At 37.5% G+C, this 15,473-nt stretch overlaps 1 protein-coding gene across 8 annotated transcripts in view; it reads left to right on the top strand.

Moving 5' to 3' along the window:
- Nucleotides 1-15,473, top strand: part of LOC126460875 (putative FERM domain-containing protein FRMD8P1) — a 330,902-nt gene that overhangs the window by 236,198 nt on the left and 79,231 nt on the right. For all 8 annotated transcript variants that reach the window (XM_050095951.1, XM_050095952.1, XM_050095953.1 and 5 more), the window contains 3 exons: nt 10,369-10,542; nt 10,626-10,791; nt 10,929-11,090. In XM_050095951.1, coding sequence (XP_049951908.1) covers nt 10,369-10,542; nt 10,626-10,791; nt 10,929-11,090 — 502 coding nt within the window. The remainder of the gene's footprint in view (nt 1-10,368; nt 10,543-10,625; nt 10,792-10,928; nt 11,091-15,473) is intronic.

Here is a 15,473-nt window from a genome sequence, read left to right as displayed (position 1 = left end):
AGCTGGACAAAAGGTGAGGCCTTTGGAATTTATATTTCTGTGGGGCTAAGGCTTCTGGAGGAAAGGTTCATGACTGTGTTTCAGGTCTGTTTAGGTTCTGGATTATATGTGGTGGTGGGAGGGAGTTTTGGATGGTCAGATGGTCAGACAGTACTTCAGAAGGGATAATTGCAACAAAAAGTTTTAGGTTTCTGTTAATATTGTCTCTAAGGCAATTAATATGCAAAATAAACAGAAAGGTTCCCAACGCTGCACTTCGCAGATACCCAGAAGTTACTTCTGCTTCAGTTGGTAACACTTCATGTGAGATAGTGTGCTTTGTCTACACTACCCAGGAATCCCCATTCCAGTCACACATCTTGTTTGATACCCTAAATGATCATACTTGTATTAATATCCTTAAAAGTCAAAAAATACTACATCAACCTAATAGCCTCGATCCTTGGCATTCTGGACGTCCATAACAAAAGTATAAGCAATGGGTGATAGTTTTGTGAGTCATCTCTGCTGCCTTTCTTGTAGACAGGTGTGGATTTTGCTTTCTTCAGACCACTGAGGACAGATTTTTGTTTTAGGAATGTACAATCTGTTATGATGTAGCATCCAACTGTACTCCTTGCCATGATACACTGTGTTTCTGAGCTGTCTGTCTGTGTTTAAGATGGAAAACACACAGTTGGTCTTTAACGGGGCTTTAGCAAAGTTGATCGTTATTGTAATAAATACTCATCATCTTCAAATGATGTGGCAAGTTCACCAATACTTGTTCAAAGCATAACAGTAATGGAAATTCCCGGATGGACCAATATGTAAAATAAGGAAAGGCAACCAACCACCTATAGTGGATCGATGTGCAGAGCAAAGAAACACATAACACAAAACAGCATTCACATTAGCTTACGACCACCAGCCCATTTTCGAGAAATTGTCCACCAATTCTCACAAATGATCACACAGACACCCAAATGTACACTCTCGTGCTTCTTAGAAGCACTTAGCCTTAGCTGTCTGAGTCAGATCTTATGCACAATAGAAAACTGCTGGCCTGTTATGGAAGTACTGATCATTAGTGTAAATGTCAAAAAGGCTATTGCTGCATTCCAGTCACCCATTTTTCAGACATCACCATCCACTGTTCCTGTAACTATGCATAGAATATTCTGCTGTCAAATAATTCTTCATTGTCTTTGGAGGAACTGTGCTGCTCATTAAGCAGTTATTGTAGACTGAAGATACATTCTCTGTTTCTTTCTGAAAACTTTTTATCTGTTCCGTTCTGTTGTCATCTACACCTCCGTCCTTGGAAATATCAGTTGCTACATTCATTTCAGCTATATCAAAGAGTTAAAGTTGCTTGTTAGTTTCATATCCCTTTGTCTGTTTCATTTTACAATGTAAAACTCTTACCACAATTTTCAGATTTGCTGTATGTGATCTGATGGGCTAACTGATCGCATTTGCATGTGTGTGCCCTGTAATAATTGTTGAATCACTGTTGAGTCTCCAGACTTTCTGGCTATTCTGGCTTAGTTCTGGTTGCTTCTTCATTGTTACCCAGGTGTCTCATCTGTCTTTAGATACGGGCATTAGGAGTTGTACTCCAGCTCCCACTGCTTCATCGCTGGAAGGTGTGCCGATAACCACTGTGTTAAGCGCTCAGCAGTTTTCAATCCGTTCATTTGTTGCAATGATTGAGATAGTCACTCAGTAGTTTCTCAGAGCCTGGCAATAAGCCTTTTAAGTATTACATTCTGCAACCTCAGGGAATTGCAGTATGTGAAAAGTTTTTCACAAACTCATCATATGTATCTAGAACAATTTACACATAGACGACATATTCATCCAGGGATGAAGCAATTTTTTTTACATCCAGCTTTCTTAAAATTAACTCTGTGATTAAATATGATGATCTGTGGACAAATTGCTGCATTTTGTTTGCATGTACGTAAGTGATGTTGTTATGTGGCAGGTTCAGAATTGGATTCCATCCGATCCACAACGGCTCCATCATTTGCATCAGTATCTGTATATTCCCGTGTCATGTTAATAGGTGTTGAAATCTTCCATCATAAACTTAACCGTTTGTTCTGCTCTTCAAAAGGGAAACAAGAAGTTAAAGGTTTATGAACTGAAGTTATGGTGCAATTACTCACCACCACCAGTATCTTCTACTCCTTTTATTGCTACAGAGAGAACCCATTCAGCCACAAGCTGCACACCTCTGATCTTTTGATGGTGCAGTGTCATATCTCTGTGAGTTCCTCAAATGTGGAGCATATTCTCAAACAGTACACATCTAATTTAGTAGCTCTTTCCTATTTGCAGAAAAATTCTCGATGTTTACAGACATTATAATGGTCTTTGGTGCTGAGAAGGGCTGTTGTAAAGTCTCTGTAGACATAACAATGCCTCTGGAGTGGCTGACTCTGCAAGAGAGGCGCTCTGCATCACGGTGTAGTTTGCTGTCCAGGTTTCGAGAGGGTGTGTTTCTGGATGGGGTATCGAATATATTGCTTCCCCCTACTTATACCTCCCGAGGAGATCACGAATGTAAAATTAGAGAGATTCGAGCGCGCACAGAGGCTTTCCGGCAGTCGTTCTTCCCACGAACCATACGCGACTGGAACCGGAAAGGGAGGTAATGACAGTGGCACGTAAAGTGCCCTCAAACACACACCATTGGGTGGCTTGCAGAGTATAAATGTAGATGTAGATGTAGAAGAATCACTTGGTAATTACTGCTACTGCTCAGGGAATGCTCAAAGTTATGAGCCCGCTCACTGAAGAAACACCTTTTGTGTTCCCCACTTAAGAAGTGAAATCAGTAGGAAGTGCAAAAAGGCTAAAGCAAAATGGCAAAAGGAAAAATGCCAATAAATAAAAAATGAAATTCCAGTTAGAATATTAGGATAGATCACTCCTCACTACACAAAGGAGGAATTGTATGCTAAATGAGCATATTTAAAGTGAGACCCTGGATATTACATGTTCCAGTGACCGTAATGTGACTGCCAACTAAATTCAATGTCAACATGCAATAACCACTTGCAGATGGCAGGTGGCAGCACTAACCGTGGAGAGTATATAAAATGAGTCATAGAAATGTGGAGAAGAATGCGACTGTTGTCGTTATTCAGAATTGGAGAGATTTATCAATCATCCAGATGGGCAAGTTCATTGGACATAAATTTCATTCTTTATTTATTTACACATCATGTTCTGTAGGATCAAATTGAGGAGCAAGTCTCCAAGGACATGGAATGTGTCAGTCCATCAAATTACAACATAAAAGTAATAACAGATAAAAATAAAATGTTTGTGAACCAAAAAAAAGTCAACCCACAAGTTTAAGTAAACGCAATCGACAATACAAGAATCAGCTTACTTTTTCAAGGAACTCCTCAATAGAATAGAAGGAGTGACCCATGAGGAAACTCTTCAGTTTCAATTTGAAAGTGCGTGGATTACTGCAAAGAGTTTTGAATTTGAGTGGTAGCTTATTGAAAACGAATGCAGCAGTATACTGCACACCAATCCAAATACAGGTTTGATTTCTACCAAGTATTAACTGAGTGAAAGTTGCTTATTCTTGGGAATAAGTTAATATTGTTAACAAGAAATGACAGTAAGGATTATATATATTGAGAGGCCAATGTCAAAATACCCAGACTCGTGAACAGTGGTTGACAAGAGGTTCGTGGACTTACAAACTTATTGCCCAAACCAGCCATTTTTGAGCCAAAAATATCCTTCTAGAATGGGAAGAGTTACCTCAAGATATAACACAATATGACATAAGCAAATGAAAATAAGCGAAGCTGATTAATGGGTCAAACGATCATTCACTCCAGATATTGTTCAAATAGTAAAAATGGCAGCATTAAGTCTTTGAACTGAATGTGGGCTTTCCATGACAGTTTACTATCTATCTGAACACCTAGAAATCTGAACTGTTCAGTTTCACTGATTATATGCCCATTCTGTGAAATTAAAACGTCAGGTTTTGTTAAATTGTATGTTAGAAACTGTAAAAACTGAGTCTTACTGTGATTTAGCGTTAGTTTATTTTCTACAAGCCGTGAACTTAGGTCGTGAACTGCCTATTTGAAACTGAGCCAATGTTGCACACAACATCCTTTACTACCAAGCTAGTGCCATCAGCAGAGAGAAATATTTTAGAGTTACCTGTAATACAGGAGCGGCCTCAACACTGATCCCCCCACTTGACAGTACCCCACTCAGACCCCACGTCACAGCCATTCTCAACATTGTGAATAGTGACCTTTTGCTGTCTGTTGTTAAAGTAAGAGGTGAAAAAATTGTGAGCTACTCCCTGTATTCCAAATTGGTCCAACTTCTGGAGCAATATTTTGTGATCAACACAATCAAATGCCTTAGTTAAATCAAAAAATATGCCTAGCATTAAAAACCTTTTGTTTAACCCATACAGTACCTCACAGAGAAAAGAGAATACAGCATTTTCAGTTGTTAACTGACTTCTAACGCTCAACTGTACATTTGATAGCAAATCGTGTGACATAAAATGATCAATTATACTTACATATACAGCCTTTTCAATGACACTAGCAAGCACTGATGGCACAGAAATAGGTCTAAAATAGTCTACAGTACCTCTTTCTCCCTTTTTATAAAGCTGTGTTACTACTGAGTACTTTAATCATTCAGGAAACTGACCATTCCTAAAGGAAAATTTACAAATATGGCTAAATACAGGGCTAACATGTGCAGCACAGTACTTTAATATTCTACTAGGTACTCCATCATAACCATGAGAGTCCTTAGTCTTCAGTGATTTAATTACTGACTGAATCTCCTCCTCGTATGTATCACAGAGCAGTATTTCAGATATCAATCTCGGAAAGGCATTTGCCGAGAGAGTTATATGATTCCCTGTAGAAGCTAAATTTTTATTTAATTCACCAGCAATGCTCAGAAAATGATTGTTAAATACAGTACATATATCTGATTTATCAGTAACAGAAATATTTTAACTGACTTTATATCACCGACCTTGTGCTGCTGACCAGACACTTCCTTCACAACTGACCATATGGTTTTAATTTTATCCTGTAAATTAGCTATTCTGTTTGAATACCACACACTCCTTGCCTTCCTAATAACATTTTTAAGCACCTTACAATACTGTTTGTAATGGGCTACTGTAGCTTGATTGTGACTACTTCTAACATTTTGATATAATTCCCACTTTGTTGCAAATGGTATCCTTATCCTACTAGTCAGCCACCCGGGCTGCCTATTACTGTTAATACCCCATTTAGAATGTTCTAATGGAAAGTAACTCTCAAGGAGTATGAGAAATAGTGTTAAAGAAGGCATTACATCTATCATCTGTGTTATCAGCACTATAATCATCATGCCACTCTTGTTCCTTGTCAATGTTTAAAAAACTCTCTATTGATGTTGGATTAACTTTCCTACATAGTTTGTAATTACATGTGACATTTGCTTGAGTACAAAAGCCTTTTAGTGTTAAATATTGTACATCATGGTCTCAAACGCCATTCACACTTTTACTAACAGAATGCCCATCTAATAATGAAGAATGAATAAAAATATTGTCTATGGCTGTACTACTGTTCCCCTGCACCCTATTTGGGAAAAACACAGTCTGCATTAGATCATACGAATTTAAGAAATCTACCAACATCCTTTTTCGTGCATCATCATACACAAAATTTATATTGAAATCACCACATATAACTAATTTCTGGTACTTCCTACAAAGTGAATCAAGAGCCCTCTCTAGCTTGAGCAGAAATGCTCTGAAGTCAGAGTTAGGGCACCTATAAACAACAACAATTAGAAGTTTAGTTTCGCTAAATTCTACTGCCCCTGCACAACATTCAAATATCTGTTCAGTGCAGTGCCATAATAGGTCTATGGACTCAAATGGAATACTGTTTTTTTTACGTACATAGCCACTCCCTCACCCCGCAAGGAACTCCTTGTAAAACTGTTCACTTGTCACCGTGGTTAAAGTATATTGTACATGGCAAACTGCTGGCAATACCCAAAACTAGCACTGAGGTAACTGTGGTGCACTGTGGACCATAGATGATAAATGTCTGAGGAGATGTGTACGCGCAGCAAAAAACTGCCCAGATTTTATGTGTATATTATTTAATTGAATAGATAAAAAAATCTAGTCACCACACGGCGGCAGAACACACACATAAAAGACGGTTGTAATTGGCAAGCTTTCAGAGCAAGTGGCTCCTTCTTCAGGCAGAGGGGTTGAAGGGGAAGGAAGAGGGCTGAAGGAAAAGGACTGGAGAGGTCTAGGAAAAGGGACAGATTTCAGGAAAGTCACCCAGAACTGCGGGTCATGGGAGACATACCGTGCAGGATGAGAAGAGGGAAAATAATAACCTGTAAAAATTAAGTTTTTTATTCAATTCAGCTGCTGTACTCGGAAACTAATTGTTAAACACTGTATATATCTATGTTACTTGTCAGTAAGGAAAACATTTTTACTATTTATTGACTTTATATACTTGGCCTTTAATGTCAGCCAGGCAGTTCCTTCATAACTGATAGTACAAATTTATACATTCAGAGAATTAGCTATTCAATTTGCATACCACATTCTTTTACCCTTCCTAATGACATTTTATGCAACTTACAGCACAGTTTGTAAACACACACACACACACACACACACACACACACACACACACACACACGGCCACTGTCATCTCCAGGTGTTGTGGCCATATTGGGGCAAATGACTGTCTTGTCCGGGTTAGGTGGGGGGTACAGAAGTGTAATGGTATAGGGATGGGTGAATAGGGGTGTAATTATAGGGGAAGGTGGTTCAGTTCTGTCTGTGGAAGCATGCAGAGACGCATGTGCAGTGGGCTGGTAGGTGCAGCTCAGGAGGGATGGGAGGTAGGGAAGGGGAAAGGACTATGCATGTGATCTGATCTTGTAACATTAGCCAATACGGCCTTACTGTGTTGGTATTGTGGCACTGTTGAAAGCATGTTTTCCATGAATATGCAGTTCCGCTGCATGGTTTAAAGAAAAATCTGGCATTCAGTGGGTTGGATCATGGAATGTTGGATCTCTTAATCATGTTGATAGCTTAGGAAACTTGGAAAAGGGAATGGTAGTAATTAGTGCAGTGCAGTAGCAGGAGGAAGAGGACATCCGATTGGGTGAGTGTAGGATTATCGATACACATTCGAGTAGGGGTACTGCAGGAGTAGATATATTTAATGTAGAATGAAATAGGAAATTAGCTGCACTACTATGAGCATCATAGATGACACAAACACACAGTCAATACCAACCACAATTCTAAAGCATAAGTATACAAGCCAACTACCTTTCCAGTCAATGAAGATATTGAAAAAATGTATCCATAAAAAAGAAATTCAGTTTACTGTGGGAGACAAAGATTTAATTGGGATAGAGTTTTGAGTTCAGTAATGTATAAAGGAAGAGGCTGAACAACTGTGAATACATGAAATGGAGAATGGAAATAAAAAGGAAAGTAACCTGGTAAAATTCTACACAGAACACAGTTTAATCGTCCAAGAAGATTTTATATGTGGAAGAGACATTGAAACACTGAAAGATACTAGGTAGATTATGTAACTGTAAGACCATGTTTTAATCTATAAACATTTCTAGGAGCAAATGTGGACTTTGAGCATAATATATCAGTTTTGAAATGCAAACTAAAATGGAATGAATTACAGAAAGTTACGAAGAATATGAGACCTTGCTACTTTGAAACATCCAGGGTGTCTTGGGTGTTTCAGAGGGAGAATTAGGTAACAACTGATTGAAATAAATGAAAAAAAAATGAATATAAATGATTAGGTAGCTTTGAAAGATGGTATGGCAAAGGAAGCAACTTGACAAAAGAAAGACCTGCCCGAAATCCTTGGATAACATACACAGTAATAAATTCGTCTGTAAAGAATTCAAGTTAGTATTTTGCAGCTGTGGCTTATCAAACAGATTGTTCGGTAATTTTCACATCTGTCAACACCTGCTTTACTTGGGATTGGAATTATTATATTCTTCTTGAAGTCTGAGGGTATTTTGCCTGTCTCATACATCTTGCTCACCTGATGGTAGAGTACATGAGGCATTCACTTTAAATATTGAAGCTTTGACTCTCAGCATCCTAGTTTTCATCTAAGCTTATAGCAATATCTCCAGTTTTTACAGGTGTTATCAGATCTGGAGAGGTTATGTCACATTTCATTCTCATAAGTTTTATGAATTCCTTTTATAAATAGCACATTTTATTTGAGATGTTAATTAAGATTCAGAAGAATTTTGTCCTCTCCCCTGTTCAGTTGTCACTTGCGAGATAATTGTAAAGTTCCAAGTACGATTCTTAAACTGTGTCATGTCTTAACTACTCACAATGAAGAGATCTCTGATCCTCTTCTAGTCAGCAATATTTTTAATAATTACTTCGTAGATACTGTTGAAAATGATGTCTGTATGAAACATGATATACAGCACTCATTTGAGTCCTGTAACAAACAGAACTGCAGTACACTACTCGCAGTAAGCACATATGACATTCTGCAACTTATTGATGATTGCAGAAACAAAAACTTAGCAGGATTAGATGAAATTTCTCCATATCTATTGAAGAAATGTAAATATGAACTAATGAAACCACTAGTTCATCTAATAAACTGTGTTCTTGAAGACGGTGTGTTCCCTGACAAGTTAAAACTATCTGTAGTAAAACCAATACACAAAAAGGGGGAAATAAAGCATGTACATAACTACAGACCCTTTCCCCTAATTTTGACTTTCTGCAAACCGATAGAGAAAGTAATATTAAAGAACTCTCCATACATTACAGCAGTGCTGACATATTAAGTGACTTCCAGCACGGTTTCAGAAGAGGTCGAAGTACAATTTGTCCATAATGTACTTGGAAAAATAAGTTAAAAATCCCAAGCAGCAGGTGTATTCCTGAACCTCTCAAGGGCTTTTGATAGAGTACATCATGACGTGCTCTTATCAAAAATTGTGTAGACTGGTGTCACTGGAAAACTTATGCAATTGCTAGAAACATATTTAAAGGGTAGACAACAGTACACAGAGATTATGTTACTCCAATAGAGAAATACTGGAAAGGAGAAGCTCAAGTAAGAAATATACATTTTGATGTTCCTCAGGGCTCTATTTTAGGTCTAGTCCTATTCATATGCTATGTAAATGATTTCTCAAGTTCTCTTGACAATAAGCAGTTGATCACTATGTATGCAGATGATACATCTGGTGTCTACTATGCAGACAATGAGCCCATAATAGTTGAAGAGATACATAACTGTATAGAAAAGACAATATCTCACTTTGAAAGAGAGAATCTAAAAGTAAACATAGAAAAAACTAGTATTATTCATTTTAAACCAAGTGGTCCAAACAGACAAAATACTGTGATTGATAAAATTCTAACAAAACTCGGGTTTATGCATAGATGATCAGCTTTCATGGAAGCATCAAGTTGATTGTGTCTGGGAAAAACCACCCAGTATATATGTATTAAGAAGATTATCACCAGAACTTAATTCTGAATCCCTAAGGAATGTATATTATGGATTAGTGTATGCTGTCTTATCTTATGGAATAGTACTGTAGGGTGGGACATGACAAACTAATATGAAAAGAGTTGTCATACTGCAGAAGCGAGCCTTGAGGATCATAGCAAAAGTAAAACCAGGAACTTCTTGCAAACCCCTATTCATTAGACACAATATTCTCACAGTTTATGCCACGTATATACTAGAAACTATAATGCTAGTGAAAGAAGACACTAAGATCACAAAAAGAAACACAGATATTCACAACTATGAAATAAGGCATAAAAAATTTTTTCGTATGGTTAACAGAAGATTAACTTTAACAGCAAAAAACCCCTATATAAAAGGAGGTGTTTTTAATAACTTGTTACCAAATGAATTACTGCTCGTGATGTATGGTAGTGCCCCAGTTTAAGGCCAAGACAGCTTGCAACCTTTATATACAGTCATAGGAAAGGGGGTATTTCTGACACACATCTGCTCATAAGATGAGAAAGTTCAAAATTTGATTGAAACTTTAAAAAATGTGATCAATACATCAAAATTATTTACATGACGAACACGTGCCTAACATTTCTCATGACCGAAGGAATGACATAAATTTGTGTTCCCTCGGTGCTCGTCACCCACCTGCTGCGGTGAGTTTCTGCGCGTCTTGAAATGTGGAGTTTCCCTATATGACGTGGAGCACTCTGTGTGATATTTTAGGAAACTGATTTCCTCAACAATAATTTTTGTTCTCATAACTTTCTTTTGTGATTTTCAGTCCTGAATACGTGCATATACCTCATGTCGAAAGTCGTCTTAAACATGGAGATAGAGGATGGCCACAGCGCCACTGTACATGAGTTAGTGCAGTACGTAATGCAAGAAGAAGAACTGGCTCTGCCGAGAGTGGCTTCAAACATATTCACATTTTGGATGTGTTCGGGACTTCTCGGTAATTCCTGTTTCAACTGCATTTTAAATAAGTTTGTGACATGCTGTTGAACAATAACATTAACTGTCTTCTGTGTTATTTAGAAATACAGTTGAAGCTGTTTCATAAGCCATTTGATGTTAGGAAGAGATGGCAATCACTAGTTTCGCAGTACACCAATGCCACGGACTCACAGATCGACAGGGATGAACCGATATTGTCATTCCAGCGAAATGTTTTCTTTTCGAAACGTGATGAAGAAAAAATTAAGTAAGTTTCTAAATATATTTTCATCATGTCGTTAGTGTTAAGGTTGGGCAGAAAGTCAGTATTTAATGGTTGCAGCTGTAGTATTAGAAGATCTCTCTCTTGTATTCCTAATGTGTACAATTCTTCTCTTTTCTTAGAGACCAAAAACTTCTGGATCTCTTGTACGATGAAGCAAAGTATAACATCTTAGAAGGAAGATATCCGTGTGAGATATCCCATTATATAATGTTAGGTGGCATACAAGCACGTATTGAGTTGGGTCCGTATGTGCCACAAGTACATACTACACAGTTCTTCAGGTCAGATGGAGTAATATTAAAACTGAGTAACATTTAATGTAACTTATTTTCATTCTAAATTATAGAATGTATGTCTACCTATGGTTAATGCAAAATGTAAACCAGTCACAAATTTACTGTGTTATTCTGTCTAATATTTGTTTTAATCATATTAACATCCTTCAAAGGTTTATCTTCAAGTAGGTATGTAAAGATCATATTTTGTGCATAACTTTATGTGATTATGTATTTCCCATTTCATGGTCCACAGCTTTGCGTCAAATTTTTAACTTCCTGATTCTGTAGTAATCACCCCTTTGCAACTTGTTCATTCATACGACTAAGTATGATTTACAAGAAAATGATGTTTCAGCCTTTGCAGTTGTGTCCAAGTTTCTTCCCATCTTTGATTAACATTCTATATGTTAATGTGTAGCTGTGTATATAAATTAATTTGGTTTGTTATGTCATTTCCTAGTAGTTTGTTGTCCAACTTTCTTTTCTTTTTAAACAGATTATAACTTGCTAAGAAGTCAAACTGGTATTATATCTTCCTTGTATGTTCTGAGGCTGAAGTATATAACAAGATGGCCACTGTGTTTCCTGCACTGTACACTCAGTCTTGACGTGAACTCTTGGGGAAATGGCAGTAGGATATCATGTACAACTAAGTGTACAAAATGTTTGAATTTTCTCATTCAAAATGCAAATGCTATTTTAAAAGAGATGTTTGTTGGGCTGGTCTGTCAGTTTGGCACTTGAGAAACAACTATTTCTCATAAATTTGGTTGTGTGATGCCCTTTCAGACTATGAATGACACCTTTAACAGTAAACTTGTGCACACAGACATGTTGAATACAATAACAAACTATCTAGAAATTTGATCACAGTGAGAACAGGACTTTTTAAACTTCATTAAAGAACAAGAGTGACAGGATGTTTATAGTGTTGATAATGTAGACAATAAATGTGATGCTTTTTTCAACACATTTCTCATGCTCTTTGAAAGCTGCTTTCCATTAAAATATTCAAAACAGGATACTAGCATTAAAAGGCAACCTGACTGGCTGACTAGTGGGATAAGGATATCACGTAGAATAAAGTGCAGATTATATCAAAACATTAGAAATAATCACAATCGAGCTACAGTAGTCCATTACAAACAGGACTTTAAGTTGCTTAGGTGCTTAAAATGTTATTAGGAAGGGAAAAAGCATGTGGTATGCAAACAGAATTGCTAATTCACAGAATAAATTAAATCCATATGGTGAGTTGTGAACGATGGACGCAGCCAAGCTGAGGTGGCTCATGTACCTGAATGATATAGATACTATAGGTGCAACCGCAATGGAGGGGTATCTGTTGAGAGACCAGAAAAATCTATGATTCGTGGAGAGGGGCTGCAGTCTTTTCAGTAGTTGCAGGGGCAGCTGTCTGGATGATTGACTGATCTGCCCTTGTAACATCAGCCAGCATGCCCTAGCTGTGCTGGTACCACAAAAGGCTGAACGCAAGGGCAAACTAGAGCCTTAATTTTTCTCGCGGGCATGCAGTTCTACTTTATTGTTAAATAATGATAACATCCTCATAGATATAATATTCTGGAGGTAAAATAGTCCCCCATCCAGATCTCCAGGCGGGGACTACTCAGGATGATCTCGTCATCAGGAGAAACAAAATTGGAATTCTTCAGGTCGGAGTGTAGAATGTTAGATCCCTTAATTGTACAGGTACTCAGAAAATTTCAAAAAGGAATTGAACTTAGATATAGGAGGAATTAGTGAAGTTTGATGCGAACAGGGACAGGACTTTTGGTCAGTTGAGAACAGGGTTATGAATACAGAATCAAATAGGGACAGTGCAGGAGGTAGTCTGATAATGAATAAGAAAACAGGAATGCTGGTAAGCCTCTGTGGACAGCTTAGTAAATGCATTATTGTTGCAAAGATAGATAGAAGCCAACATGCACCACAGTAATACAAGTTTATATGTCAACTACTTTCACAGATGATGAAGAGACTGGAAAAAATGTATGATGAGATCAAATAAATTATTTGAGTAGTTAAGGGAGAGAAAGAGTTTAATTATAAAAGGGGACTGGAATTGAATAGTAGGATAAAGAAGAGAAGGAAAAATAGTGGGTCAATATGGACTGGTGGAAGTTAGTGAAAGAGGAAGCCATCTGTACAGAGCATAATTTAATCATTAATAACACTTGGTTTAAGAATCATGAAAGAAGGTTGTGTACGCAGAACAGGGGTAGAAACAATGAAAGGTTTCAGATTGATTATATAAGACAGAGATTTCAGAACCAGGTTTTAAACTGTAGGACATTTCCAGGGCAGATGTCTACTCTGATCACAATTTACTGGTTAAAAACTGTAAATTAAAACTGAAGAAATTTGAAAAAGGCTGGAAATTAAGGTTCAAATGGTTCAAATGGCTCTGAGCACTATGGGACTCAACATCTTAGGTCATAAGTCCCCTAGAACTTAGAACTACTTAAACCTAATGAACCTAAGGACATCACACACACCCATGCCCGAGGCAGGATTCGAACCTGCGACCGTAGCAGTCCCGCGGTTCCGGACTGCAGAGCCAGAACCGCTAGACCAGGAAATTAAGGAGATAGGACCTAGATAAGTTGAAAGAACCAGAGGTTGTTGAGAGTTTCAGAGGCAGCATTAGGAAACAATTGACTGAAAAAGGGGAAAAGAATCCACTAGAAGATAAATGGATAATTTAAGCCCAGAAATAGGGAAGGTATCAGCCAATCAAATAGTAGAAAGATGTGGCCTAGCAGAAATCCTTGGGTACCACAGGAGATATTCACTTTAATTAATGAAAGAAGAAAATATAAAAATGCAGCAAGTGAAGTAGGTGAAAGGTAATACAAATGTTTAAAAATGAGATTGACAGAGAGTGGAAAAATGGTCATGTAGGAAAGGCTAGAGGACAAATGTAAGGATATAGAAGCATATATCGCTAGGGGAAAGATAGATACCACTCATAGGAAAATTAAAGAGACCTTTGGAAACAAGGAAGCAGCTGTATGAAAATCAGCAGCCCAGATGAAAAAACTAAGCAAAGAAAGGAATGCTGAAAGGTGGAAGGAGTGTATAGAGACATATACAATGGAAATGAACTTGAAATCAATAGTATAGAAAGAGAGGAGGATGTAGATGAAGAGAAAATTAGAGATGTGATACTGCAAGAAGAATTTCACAGAACACTGAAAGACCTAATTCGAAACAAGTTCTGTCAGAACTAGTGATATCCTTGGAGAGCCAGCCATCTGGTATGCAAGCCAGGATACCCACTGACTTCAATAAGAATGTAATAATTCCAATTCCAAAGAAAGAAGAAACTGACAGCTGTGAATATTAGTGGGCTATCACTTTATCAATTTTTGGTTGCAAACTACTAACAGAAATTCTTTACAGAAGAATGGTAAAACTGGTAGAAGCCAGACTCAATAAAGATCAGTTTGGATTCCGGAGAAATATAGAGGCACATGAGGCAAGATAGGTTAAAGAAAGGCAAACATACATTTATAACATTTGAAGACTTAAAGAAAGTTTTTGACAGTGTTGACTGGAATACATTTTTTGAGATTCTCATCATGGGTAAAATACAGGGATTAAAGGGCTATTTACAAGTTGTACAGAAACCAGATGCAGTTATAAAGAGAACAATAGCCATTATGAAAACCATCTTAAGTTGCATGTGAGGAACATTTATTCATTGGTGACCCATTTCAGAGTGCCTGTCCATAATCAAATCAACTCGAGGGATAAATATAGGAGATGTTACATTATACAGCAACAAGGTTTACAAAATTGCATTGCAATAGCAAGTTTGGCTCTATACCACTAATACTGTTCAAACAGAGATGACATACTGCAAATGTAAGTCTTGCAATACACTAGTCATACAAGTGGAAAAATTAGCCATGAAATCAACAAGTGTGCCAGCAGATAACATGGCATCCATGTGTGCTCATCACTGTCAGAGCAAAAATTGCATCTAAGTGGTGCCTACAGCTTCCATGTGGCATAGGACATCATTGTATCCAAGGACTGGGACATTTTATAATAACTCAAACAAGTTTTACAATATGATTAATGGAAAATCTCATATAAATATGTGAAACATATACTAACAAAGAGATAGATGTGTTCCAGTACTTACCTCAGCTCAGTACAGCTGATAGATACACAAAACAGAACAGAAAATTTACGTATCCTAGCTTTCGGAACTTTGTTCCTTCGTCAGGGAGGAGAGAGGGCAAAAAAGGGGAAGAAGGGAAAGTGGATTCAGTTACTCACAACCCAGGTTATGAAGCAACAGGGGAAAGGTAAACAGGGAGGGTAGCAAAGATGGAGGCATCGGCGTCAGAGGGA

Source organism: Schistocerca serialis, chromosome 1, assembly GCF_023864345.2.
Source record: "Schistocerca serialis cubense isolate TAMUIC-IGC-003099 chromosome 1, iqSchSeri2.2, whole genome shotgun sequence".
NCBI lineage: Eukaryota > Metazoa > Arthropoda > Insecta > Orthoptera > Acrididae > Schistocerca > Schistocerca serialis.
This window is presented reverse-complemented; position numbering and strand designations above follow the sequence as displayed.